This window comes from Salmo salar, chromosome ssa07 (assembly GCF_905237065.1).
Source record: "Salmo salar chromosome ssa07, Ssal_v3.1, whole genome shotgun sequence".
Lineage (NCBI taxonomy): Eukaryota > Metazoa > Chordata > Actinopteri > Salmoniformes > Salmonidae > Salmo > Salmo salar.
This window is the reverse complement of record NC_059448.1, coordinates 13,426,395-13,438,348: the sequence shown is the minus strand read 5'-3', so window position 1 is coordinate 13,438,348 and position 11,954 is coordinate 13,426,395. Positions and strand designations below refer to the sequence as shown.

Genomic DNA, 11,954 nt, shown 5'->3' with positions numbered 1-11,954 from the left:
GACAGGAATGTCAGTGTTCTGCCATGGCCAGCGAAGAGCCCGGATCTCCATCCCATTGAGCACGTCTGGAACCTGTTGGATCAGATTGTGAGGACTAGGGCCATTCCCCCCAGAAATGTCCAGGAACTTGCAGGTGCCTTGGTGGAAGAATGGGGTAACATCTCACAGCAAGAACTGTCAAATCTGGTGCAGTCCATGAGGAGATGCACTGCAGTACTTAATCCAGCTGGTGCCCACACCAGATACTGTTACTTTTGATTTTGACCCCACTTTGTTCAGGGACACATCAATCCATTTCTGTTAGTCACATGTCTGTGGAACTTGTTCAGTTTATGTCTCAGTTGTTGAATCTTATGTTCATACAAATATTTACACATGTTAAGTTTGATAAAAATAAACGCAGTTGACAATGAGAGGACATTTCTTTTTTTGCTGAGTTTGTGCCTTTTCAAATCATGTCCAATCAATTGAATTTACCACGTGGACTCCAATAAAGTTGTAGAAACATCTCAAGGATGATCAATGGAAACAGGATGCACATGAGCTCAATTTTGAGTCTCATAGCAAAGGGTCTTACAGTTTTTCTCAGTCGCTTTGGTGCATTTCTTAGATCAAAAGTGTCATTCTTGATACTACTTGTACAAATTCCAAATCATCTAGTCACTTGTGCACATCATTAAAGCAATTTCTTATTCCTTTGAACAAATTGCAATTGCTTTTGTACATATTGCAATTGATAATGTACAAGTGTCAGCTTTTTTCCACATTTTCAATTGCTCATGTCATGTTGATCAAAATATAGTAGATGGTTCTCTGTTGAATAGTCTTACCCCTCAAAACGTCTAGGCATTAGTTCCTTGCATAAGCCATTACATGCAAAATTGTTGAACTATTTGTCATAAACTGTCAAGCATAGTTTTACACATTTCTATTAGACCTTTTGTACAAAAACGTGAATTGATGAATGGTGCAGGTGAAATTGACCCTCACTCATAAAGGAATGTAAAGTGTTAGTTCAACCAACAATCAACCAGTTGTCTAAATTGCTCAAAGGTGCATCTCATGAAGAATCAATTGGCAAGCATATATAGACAGACCACAACACAGAGTTGCAATTTTCCAATAATGGATGGACCAGGAAACGAACAGGGTCAACAGCCAAGAGGAGGAAGAGGAAGAAGAGGAGCAAGGATGCGTGGTGGAAGGCAAAACAGAGGAAGAGGCAGAAGAGGACATAGGCGCATATCTGATGACAAAAGGGCCACTATTGTAGACCATGTTGTCAATCATGGCCTTACAATGGCTGAGGCGGGTTGAAGGGTGCAGCCGAATATTGGGAGATCAACCGTGTCCTCAATAGTTCAAACGTTTCGAAGAGAGAACAGGTATGTCCACCAATGTACAGTGCACAGTTGCTGTATATAAGCAGTATACTGTATACTTCCTACAATGCTTCATATTACAGTAGTCCACTTGTATTTCACAGCATACAGAAATATACTCTATACAGATACATACTGCACCTTACATGCACCCACCTGTATGTTTTACAGTAAAATGTGTGTTTGCATAGTTTTTGTCTATGTGAAAGTGTGCGATGCATCACTGCATTTTTCCCCACGTAGGACTGCAAGATTACCTCAAACCGGTGGCAGAGGACGCCTTTTCACACCTCAACAGGAGGAGGCTATTTGCACCATGGTCCGAGCAAACAATGCCATGAGACTCAGGGAAATACAAAGGACCATTATAGAAGACAACGATGTCTTTGAAAACATCCATACGGTTAGCATCTCAACCATCGACAGGGTGCTGCATAGAAACCAGATGAGTATGAAACAGCTGTACCGTGTACCATTCCAAAGGAATGAGGACAGAGTTAAGGAGCTACGGTACCAGTATATACAGGTAAAACATATATCTATGTAACTACTTTACAGCAACATTTTATAGTGATGCATAAACTGCACACATTTCCATTGCTGTGGAAGGAACATGCAATATATGTACATTTTATGTCACTCTTCCTTACCAAAACAAATTCAACTGTGTGTTCTGGGATATAGCGTATAATGGAGTTGGAATCAAGTGAACCCTCTCACAACTTTGTATACGTGGATGAGGCTGGCTTCAACCTGACCAAAAGCAGAAGGCGGGGTCGGAATATCATCGGTCACAGAGCTACTGTGGATTTGCCAGGCCAACGGGGAGGAAATATCACCATGTGTGCTGCTATTTCGGAGCATGGTGTCCTAACCCATATCCCCCTTATAGGGCCATACAACACCCAACATCTACTCAACTTTTTAGAGACTCTCTACAGGGCTCTCATCCCTGATGATGAGAGGGGTCTGTTTAGAGAGGATTTGCCAAAGTATGTGGTCATTTGTGATAATGTGAGTTTCCATCGATCAAACATCATAAGGCAATGGTTTGTGACCCACCCGAGGATGCTCATAGAATTCCTCCCACCTTATTCACCATTCCTTAACCCAATTGAGTTCCTTTCAGCATGGAGGTGGAAGGTGTACGATCGTCAGCCACACACACAGATGACCCTGCTGGCTGCAATGGATGCAGCATGTGAGGATATCACAGTAGACGCCTGCAGAGGATGGATAAGGCATTCCAAAAGATTCTTTCCACGTTGCATTGGAAGGGAAAATATCCAGTGTGATGTGGATGAGAATGTGGGCCGACAGACAGGAACGTCTGGATGTGTAGAGACAGCACTAGAACAGCGCTGCGGGCAAAGTTGTGCCTTAGGGGAGGTTTCCTGTGTTTCTTTCTAATTTAGTTTTTTTCCCTTTGTGCCCCTTGGGTTGTCCAGTCTCTTTCAATCTATAACCCACATACAGTAATATGTAAATAGTACTGATGAAATTGATATATGCCATAGAAGTGCAGCCTTGTGCATTTTCAATACAGTCACTGTCATCCAAACTGTAGCCTAAGTTTAAATCAGGTAATACTGTTAAAGTACACAGTTCCATTAACAACATGCTTAAACATTTTGACGACCTTGTTCGTGAACAATGACTCAATGACTTATCATTCTGATGACAATGACATGATCATTGGCATGAATATTTACTTTTCTTGATTTTATATGCATTATAATTATTTACATAGCCAGCATCTCAAGTCATCAAACCCATGTGTATACTTAACCAAATGGTATGTAATAACACGATTTACCCATGAGGCACAAACACTGAAGGAACCTTTTCAGAAACCAATTTGTGGATTATAAACTGGGTGGTTCGAGCACTGAATGCTGATTGGGTGATAGCCGTGGTATATCAGACTGTATACCACGGCTATGACAAAACATTTATTTTTTACTGCTCTAATGTTAGTAACCAGTTTATAATAGCAATAAGGCACCTCGGAGGTTAGTGGCATATTGCCAATATACCATGGCTAAGGGCTGTATCCAGGCACTTCGCATTGCGTTGTGCGTAATAACAGCTCTTATCCGTGGTATATTGGCCATATACCACACCTTCTCGTGCCTTTGCTTAATTAACCACCTATAAGGTGTGCTAACTAGTGTACAGGACACTATTACCAATATCATGCATGAGTAACTAAGGAGCAATAAACTAAAATGTGAGCATTTGTGTTCATTCTGCTGCTGGCATTCTAGTGGGAAAACAACGATCTTCCAAGCTCACCCACTACCATCCAAAAGAAGAATGGGGTGGTGAACAAAACATGGTAAGAAATCATGAATCAAAAGACAAATAACTTTTCAGACAGTGACTTTATTGAGAAACAGATGAACAGAAATATTTCTCATATCATCATTCAGGACAAATGGTGCCAAATCCACTTCTAAAATACTGATTTTGTCAAGATGGAATGGGTTCATGGGGCCGGCCCATGGTGATATTTCATCCTACACAACAGTTTAGAAATGTTCGAAAACTAAGAATCTATTCAAAGTGTAATATTTCATTCACACACAATTTGAATAATACTGTAACATTTGAAGTGAAACATTTTCTTTGATCCAGGTGCAATTCAGCCAAAAACCAGGATTTGGTCATTTGTCCATTGAGGCCCCTATCTTAGGTGTATAGTACAATTAGATTTGTATTATTTACACATTCATTCTCAATACCTATGTATTTTGATGGTTTTAAAATGAATTAGAACATAATTAGCAAATGATTGCATTCATCACAATAATGCATACAACTGCTACCTAAAGTCAACTGCATTGGAGGATTCAACTGGTGCTACTTCTCTTATCACTGCAGCACTCACATTCAAATCAAAACAACGTGTACTTTCTGCTTTTATGGGGAAATACAAACTTTACTAAGCCATCAGTTGACGCACGAGACAGATACCGAACAGGGAAGATAAATGTCTGCACTTTCACAGTCCCACGATCGTGGCCAAAGCCCAAATGCATTGTGAGTGGAAACAAAGACGGTCAACCGAGCACGAGACTGTCGCGATACCTGAAAAGAGAGCATACCAAATAGTAACATGGTCACCCACAAGATGCATTTAAGTTCTACGGCACGCATTCTCTTCTATTTGATCAACAAGCTTGATGGGCATCAGACTTATCAATCTACGTCAAGACAGAAAACCTGACATTTACCTAGGAAATAAACTATCAAAACACCCAGTGTTTACATTAATACTAGTTCCCTGGGAACTTAATCACGCTAACCTGTGAAAGCTAAATCAGGTCTCACCTGGACAGGAGGGAGAAAGGTTAGTAAGCATATCGCGCCCGCTCGGCGTAGGGGTCCCGCGGGATGTCGTAAGCCGAGCTTCTGGGGAGGGAGGGCACCGGGGAGAGGCGCACGCGCTCGTATGCCTCGGTAGGTATTCGCCGGAATGGGCTCCGGTCGCGGGAGTAGTATGAGGAGAGGGGGGCTGGTGGAGAAGGGAAAGGACGGCGCTCGTATAGGTCGAGGCTAGAGGGTGGCAGGCGCTCCCTCATTATGGCCGAGGAGGAAGGGGACGGTGGGCTGGGCAAAGGGACAGACCGGCGCTCTTCGAAATAACTGGCTGCATACAGGCGAGCCTGGTACTTCTCGCAGAAGTCCACGGCACCATACGGATCCCGGTCCTCGTACGATGACCGGCGCACAGGGTAGGCTGGGACCACGCCGTGGCTCCAGCTGCTGCCTCCGTACGCTGCCTCACAGGCATACACCCGGGCCATGCTATGTTCGGCAGCGCTCATTCCGTAACCCGGCGGAAGCCCGTAACTCAATGTGCTTTCATAGCCTGCGCCCCTGCTGTACCCGGGCACACCTCCAAAGCCGTGCGCGGGAGAATAGCTTCCACTGTAAATTGGATCACTGCCACTGTAACCTGGATTGCCGACACTCAAGCCCCGGTGATAACTGCAGCCACCGCCGAACCTAGGGGCACCGCCATTGAATCCGTCAGAGCTTGGCTCGGCACCCTCTCTGTAGTTGCCCGAAGTGTCGAGCGGGCACTCTTTGGACCAGTGGCCTTCCTGCCCACACCGATAACAACCTGTCCTCTCTCCCATGCCCGGCGTAGTACGCAGGCGGCTAGTCGAAAGCTTCACGCTCATCAGTTTGCCTTAAAAAAGAAAGACGCAATGGTTTACCACGATACAACAAACTGTTCCATCTATGCACATGCTCTACGGAATCAGATAAAAGCCAGGCATGAATTAGAACACCACCCTCATAACATTCATCTTGGAACTCCTCTGAAAGTGAATTCTGACAATTGTTCCACGTTCTATGCAGGCAAATCTAGTCCAAATTCTGGCCTGAAGTTGGGGAAAATGTGTACAACGTGTTGGATGTATTTTGAGATAGCGCTTGACTGTCCCTTACTCTTTCACTACTTACCTTTATCCATGACTTACCCATCAGTTTTGTTTGGTGAATAGATCTCATTCTAATTACCAGGGGGACACCTACATCACACCGGCAACTGACCAACCAAGCCCTGTGTGAGTTCACCTTGGAAGGCTGTGTTGTCCAGCCCACTGATGGCCTCCATGGCATCCTCCACACGCTCCAAGTGGACAAAGGCGTAGTCCTTCACTATGTCACACTCCACCACGGGGCCGTACTCCTCAAACTTAGCCCGCATCTCTTGGTTGGTGCAGCTGCTGTTGATATTGCCCACGTGCAGCTTGGTGGTGGCTTTGGGTCTGCCGCGGCTCATCTCCACGTTCAACTGCTCCCCGTTGAGCTCATAGTGGTGGAGGTTCTTGATGGCCTCCTCCGCTTCAGCTTTGTCCTTCATGTGCACAAAGCCAAAGTTCTTGACGATGTCACACTCAGAGACCTTTCCATACTGGGAGAAGAGGGAGCGCAGCTCCTCTGCCGTGGTGTCTGGAGACAAGTTCCCAATGAAGATTTTCACCATGGTGATGCTCCCACTTCAGTATATGAACAATGGAAGAGGATTAGACATAGGAAATATTTTGCTATATATATACATACATACATATATATAAAATCTCTTGGCTCAGGGAGTCTTATAAACCTAAAAGTATATTGAGTAACCTATTAAAATATCAAATGTTTGATCAATAACGCTAGTCTTAGGACTGTCGATATGCATTGTTGTCGAGTCGCTTGTCGCATGTGTTTTGTGTATATATATATATATATATATATATATATATATATATATATTATCCCAGCCCCCGCATGAGGTGTTTTGCCTTAGGTAGGCCGTCAATGTAAATACGAATTGGTTCTTCACAGACATGCCTAGTTAAATAAAAATGCAGTGTAAGTGGATGCATTGGGTCATAAGGAGGACCAGTTATTAACCAATCACAATGCTGTTTTTGCAACAGGAGGTTATGCTTGGGAACTGAACAAGCTGTACATTGCTCATTCATTCAGGCTCGCGAACTAACATTAACAATTTCAGCGACCAGCATATCTTTGCACGTGTACTCGTTTGGAACGTGCATGAGAGCTAGCGACACAATTGCAGACAAGCTAGTAATTCCCTTTCGTGGCAACGCTAGCAAGTTTGTCGTCTGCCTGTGCATGCACAACGAGCATGCTACGCTAACAATAGATCCGAAACGCGTTGCATGACGGTCATATGATTTTACGTAGTTGTATTTCATATTTGTGCTAGTTGCAACGGCAATGCCTAACATGACATTAAAATAAATGGATAGCTAGCTAGATTACATGTTCTATATTCCTTCGTACCTTTCACGGTGGACTCACTGGGTTGATACCACTAGATTCCGAAGTGCTGAAATGGCTCCTCTGCCCGCGTTTGCTACCCACGGCACAATCTCTATCCAACCCCTTACCAGGCAAAACCAGACAGGGTTTCAAAATCACACCTGTTGATTGGCCGAATGGACAATTGTTTTTATTTTCTTGATTTAGTACCCATCATCAGGTTTTAGTAAGTATCATCTGAAAAGTATTGTCAATGCATTATTAAGTATTGATGTGGAAACAGTCCGGATGTCTCAAGAGGATAAATACAAATATGATTCTCACCAAAATACATTTTGGTTTATTAAAAAATAAAATGCATAAAACGTACACGCTTTGACTGTAGGAAATATACAAACTACAACAATTCCCATAAGAACTGAGCAGACAGATGCTCTGTTTAGACAGGCTGCCCAATTCTGATATTTTTTCCACAAATGTGTCTTTTGACCAATCACAGGATCTTTTCGCATCGGCTCTTTTTGTGTATCAGAATAGGGCTGCCCATCAAAACGCAGACTAAGGCACCCCAAGAAAGTGATCAGACTAGAGCCCACTACATCTCAATGGTAATGTCATGTAAGTAAGCATTTCACGTTAAGGTCTACACTTGTTGTATTCGGCGAATGTGACAAAGATTGATTTGACAGCGATGCCAGTTATGCTCATGTTATTTACTGTATTCAACATGTTTATGTCTAGAAATAAATATTACATTAATAGAGGACAATTTGGGATTATTAAAGCTTGGTTTGTTAGAAACCATATTTAGATATTGAAACAAGCCTCTTGAATTTGAATTTCAGACTGGACCATCCTAATCATGCAAAAATAGTTACTCTAGGAAGTGTATTAAACATGCACTGTTCCAATGAGTACCAAAAGATTGCTTATTTTTGGTTAGTTAACACACATACTGTTTTTAACCCTGAAAATACACCCAAAATAATTCTAAAGCTGGAATGTCTTGGGATAATGACAATGTTGTGACAGCAGATATTAGCCAAAGAATTATTGAGGCCTCTAGTGGCCAAAAGCTGTACTGGCATGGGCAGCACCATAGAGGGCTTCCACCATTTTATTATAGACAACTGGGTGGGACTTCCAACTTCATTGGTTGACCCCTCCTGTTGGAGTCGTGTCCAACCAGGTCATCAGGAGGGAACAGCCAATTGTGAAAAGAATTGACTACATCAAAATGGAGAAGGTCTCAATGGCGCTACCCATGCGGCCACAAATGCTACAATGGCACAGATGCAAAGATGAGTCCTCTATCTCAATGATATTAATTCAAGATAGCAAAAGCAGTATGACAACAGGATCTCCTCTACACTAAGTAGAACGTCCTCCTTTGACAAAATCATAGAGTTCTAAAATCCAGTGGATGAATTTCACAAAGATTGTTCTGGGGAATATTCATACCTTGCTTTCCCAGGAGGGAAAAAATTAAAATAGGGAAAAAACAATGGTTAAATGACTACTGAGCTATACATGGCATGAAGTTTTAAATGAATAGTTAAACAAACCAATTAAGTGAAAAGATATTTCTCAAAAAGGATAAATATTTCTCTAAACTACGGTCACCTCAATCCGACAAAAAAATGTGGCAAATTCAGAGGTCAATTTGCTTTGACGATATTAAATCACAGGGGGGAGGGGAAAAAACATTTAAAATCCCCCCCAAAAACATGACCCACACAAACTAACAAAGCGATTTGAAAGCCGGTATAATTAAGCTAGTATTAACATCAAACTGCAGAAATGCCACACTGGTGGTTTTTGATAGCAAACAGGCTTTGTAACTGACAACTAAAATAAAGGAAGAATGTGGAGTGGTGTGGACTGATTGGTTAGTTGAGAGGATTATTCGTCTGCCAGCACCGGTGCCAGGAAGATGCACACGCCAATTTCCGTCCGCGTCACCACATTCCGAGTCGCGAAAGGTTTGTTTGCGGCACAGCTCGATGGAACCATGCAGCTGGGAGGAGGAATGGTAGCAAAGGAAAAGTCCGGCATTTCATACACACCTAGAAAAAGAGCAGAGCATTCGCTTTGAGAAATGGGATGGTGCCTCACGGTTTAAAAAGCACTGTGTGGGGGAGGGTCTTAGTTCCTGTTCTTCATTGAAGAAATATAAAGATGAACACGAGTCTACAGTATCCCAGTCCCCACTGTAACATCATCAAGTACCTGTTTTACAATAAATGGAACGCACCATTCCAGAACACTCACCCACAGGAATGGGTTAGTATTCCTAGTTGGTTGGCTCACCTTGGCAGTGTGTGGCTCAGTAAGCATAGCGTGCCCGATCGGTGTAGGGGTCCCTGGCCCGCGGGACGGCGTACGAAGAGCTTCTGGAGGACGACACCGGGGACAGCCGCGAGCGCTCGTAACCATAGCTGTCAGAGGCAACGGCCACTCGTCTGATCGGGCTGCGGTCTCGCAAGTAGTACGAGGCGGCCGCCGAGGGTGGTAGCGGGCGGCGCTCGTACGGGTCGATACTAGAGGAGAGCCTTGAGAGGGAGGAAGAGGGGGAGGGGGAGGTGGGACATAGCCGAGGCGGCGCTCTTCAAAATAGCTTGAACCGTATGGCCGTGCTCTGTACTTCTCGTAATAGTCAACACTGCTGCTGTAGTGGTCTCGCTCGTAGGCCGATGCCCTCTCGGGATAGGAGCTCGGAAGCCTGCCGCTGTACCGATCCCTGGCATCAGCGCTGTACTCCCGAGCAGAGCCATAGCTAGGCCTACGGCTCAGAGGGGGAGGCCCCCCCAGGTAACTGGACGCTCTGCTATACCCTAGCCCGCCCATGTAGTCGGATGCCGCAGCTCTGGGGGGCATCCCGTAGCCACTAGGGTATCCGCCGCCACCCCGTAGGAAGCCCCTGCCGCGGCCCCTCATTGGGCCACCCCCGGGTCGGTCATCGCGGTCACCGTAGCTACCGCCATTCTGACCACCGTTAGGGCAGTCTTTCGACCAGTGACCCTGTTTCCCACAGACATAGCAGCCGGTTTGAGCTCCCATTCCCGGGACCGTGCGCAGGCGACTGGTGGACAGTTGTACGCTCATCAGCTTGCCTTTTGAGGAGAGAGAAGAGACGCATGAGACGGTTGGCTTCTGACACGCTCCACTGCTTCTTAACGACTACAGTTATATTCTTATTGCAAATACTTATATATTAGCATCAATTGGTTCACCTGCACTGTTACGTTGAAACCGAATAAAAGAACCACGGAAAAGACTCAACCTTATTGCCGTTACTTATTAATTGACCTCAGAATTAAACCAAAATGCTATTCGGCATCACGTTACGATCTTTATGCCATCTAAAAGGAAGTGTATTCTGTAACTACGGAGAGCACAGACTATCTGCTCTCTTCTGCCTGCGGGTTCACCTTGGAAGGCTGTGTTGTCCAGCCCACTGATGGCCTCCATGGCATCATCCACAGACTCCAAGTGGACAAAGGCGTAGTCCTTCACTATGTCAGACTCAACTACAGGGCCGTACTCCTCAAACTTGGTCCGCAGCTCCTCGTTGGTGCAACGCTCTGGGATATTGCCGACATGCAGCTTGGTGGTTGGCTTTGGGTCTGCCGCGGCTCATCTCCACGTTCATCTGCTCCCCGTTGAGCTCATAGTGGTGGAGGTTCTTGATGGCCTCCTCCGCTTCGGCTTTGTCCTTCATGTGCACAAAGCCAAAGTTCTTGACGATGTCACACTCAGAGATCTTTCCATACTGGGAGAAGAGAGTGCGTAGCTCGTCCTGCCGTGGTGTCTGGAGGCGAGTTCCCAATGAAGATTTTCACCATGGTGATGCTCCCACTTCAGTATATGAACAATGGAAGAGGATTAGACATAGGAAATATTTTGCTATATATATACATACATACATATATATAAAATCTCTTGGCTCAGGGAGTCTTATAAACCTAAAAGTATATTGAGTAACCTATTAAAATATCAAATGTTTGATCAATAACGCTAGTCTTAGGACTGTCGATATGCATTGTTGTCGAGTCGCTTGTCGCATGTGTTTTGTGTATATATATATATATATATATATATATATATATATATATATTATCCCAGCCCCCGCATGAGGTGTTTTGCCTTAGGTAGGCCGTCAATGTAAATACGAATTGGTTCTTCACAGACATGCCTAGTTAAATAAAAATGCAGTGTAAGTGGATGCATTGGGTCATAAGGAGGACCAGTTATTAACCAATCACAATGCTGTTTTTGCAACAGGAGGTTATGCTTGGGAACTGAACAAGCTGTACATTGCTCATTCATTCAGGCTCGCGAACTAACATTAACAATTTCAGCGACCAGCATATCTTTGCACGTGTACTCGTTTGGAACGTGCATGAGAGCTAGCGACACAATTGCAGACAAGCTAGTAATTCCCTTTCGTGGCAACGCTAGCAAGTTTGTCGTCTGCCTGTGCATGCACAACGAGCATGCTACGCTAACAATAGATCCGAAACGCGTTGCATGACGGTCATATGATTTTACGTAGTTGTATTTCATATTTGTGCTAGTTGCAACGGCAATGCCTAACATGACATTAAAATAAATGGATAGCTAGCTAGATTACATGTTCTATATTCCTTCGTACCTTTCACGGTGGACTCACTGGGTTGATACCACTAGATTCCGAAGTGCTGAAATGGCTCCTCTGCCCGCGTTTGCTACCCACGGCACAATCTCTATCCAACCCCTTACCAGGCAAAACCAGACAGGGTT

The 11,954-nt window shown here is 44.3% G+C and overlaps 1 protein-coding gene, 1 long non-coding RNA gene and 1 pseudogene across 3 annotated transcripts; 1 reads left to right on the top strand and 2 right to left on the bottom strand.

Moving 5' to 3' along the window:
* The first annotated feature begins 1,315 nt into the window (after nucleotides 1-1,315).
* LOC106608605 (uncharacterized) lies at nucleotides 1,316-2,297 on the top strand. Its single transcript, XR_001329548.2, has 3 exons — nucleotides 1,316-1,385; nucleotides 1,626-1,908; nucleotides 2,067-2,297. It is a non-coding gene; the product is annotated as an uncharacterized lncRNA (long non-coding RNA).
* A 1,450-nt stretch (nucleotides 2,298-3,747) lies between these two features.
* Nucleotides 3,748-8,826, bottom strand: LOC106608592 (RNA-binding protein 4.1). Of its 2 annotated transcripts, XM_014206621.2 has the most exons (4): nucleotides 7,194-8,826; nucleotides 5,973-6,397; nucleotides 4,716-5,580; nucleotides 4,239-4,472 (listed from the first exon to the last, which is right to left on the bottom strand). In XM_014206621.2, the coding sequence occupies exons 2-3, from the start codon at nucleotides 6,382-6,384 to the stop codon at nucleotides 4,736-4,738; spliced, it is 1,257 nt and encodes a 418-aa protein (XP_014062096.1). In that variant the 5' UTR covers nucleotides 6,385-6,397; nucleotides 7,194-8,826; the 3' UTR covers nucleotides 4,239-4,472; nucleotides 4,716-4,735. The 2 variants fall into 2 exon arrangements, with proteins under 2 accessions (XP_014062097.2, XP_014062096.1); XM_014206622.2 differs by lacking the exon at nucleotides 4,716-5,580 and having other exon boundaries at nucleotides 3,748-4,472.
* A 59-nt stretch (nucleotides 8,827-8,885) lies between these two features.
* LOC123743737 (RNA-binding protein 4.1-like) lies at nucleotides 8,886-11,938 on the bottom strand (annotated as a pseudogene).
* Nucleotides 11,939-11,954: the final 16 nt, after the last annotated feature.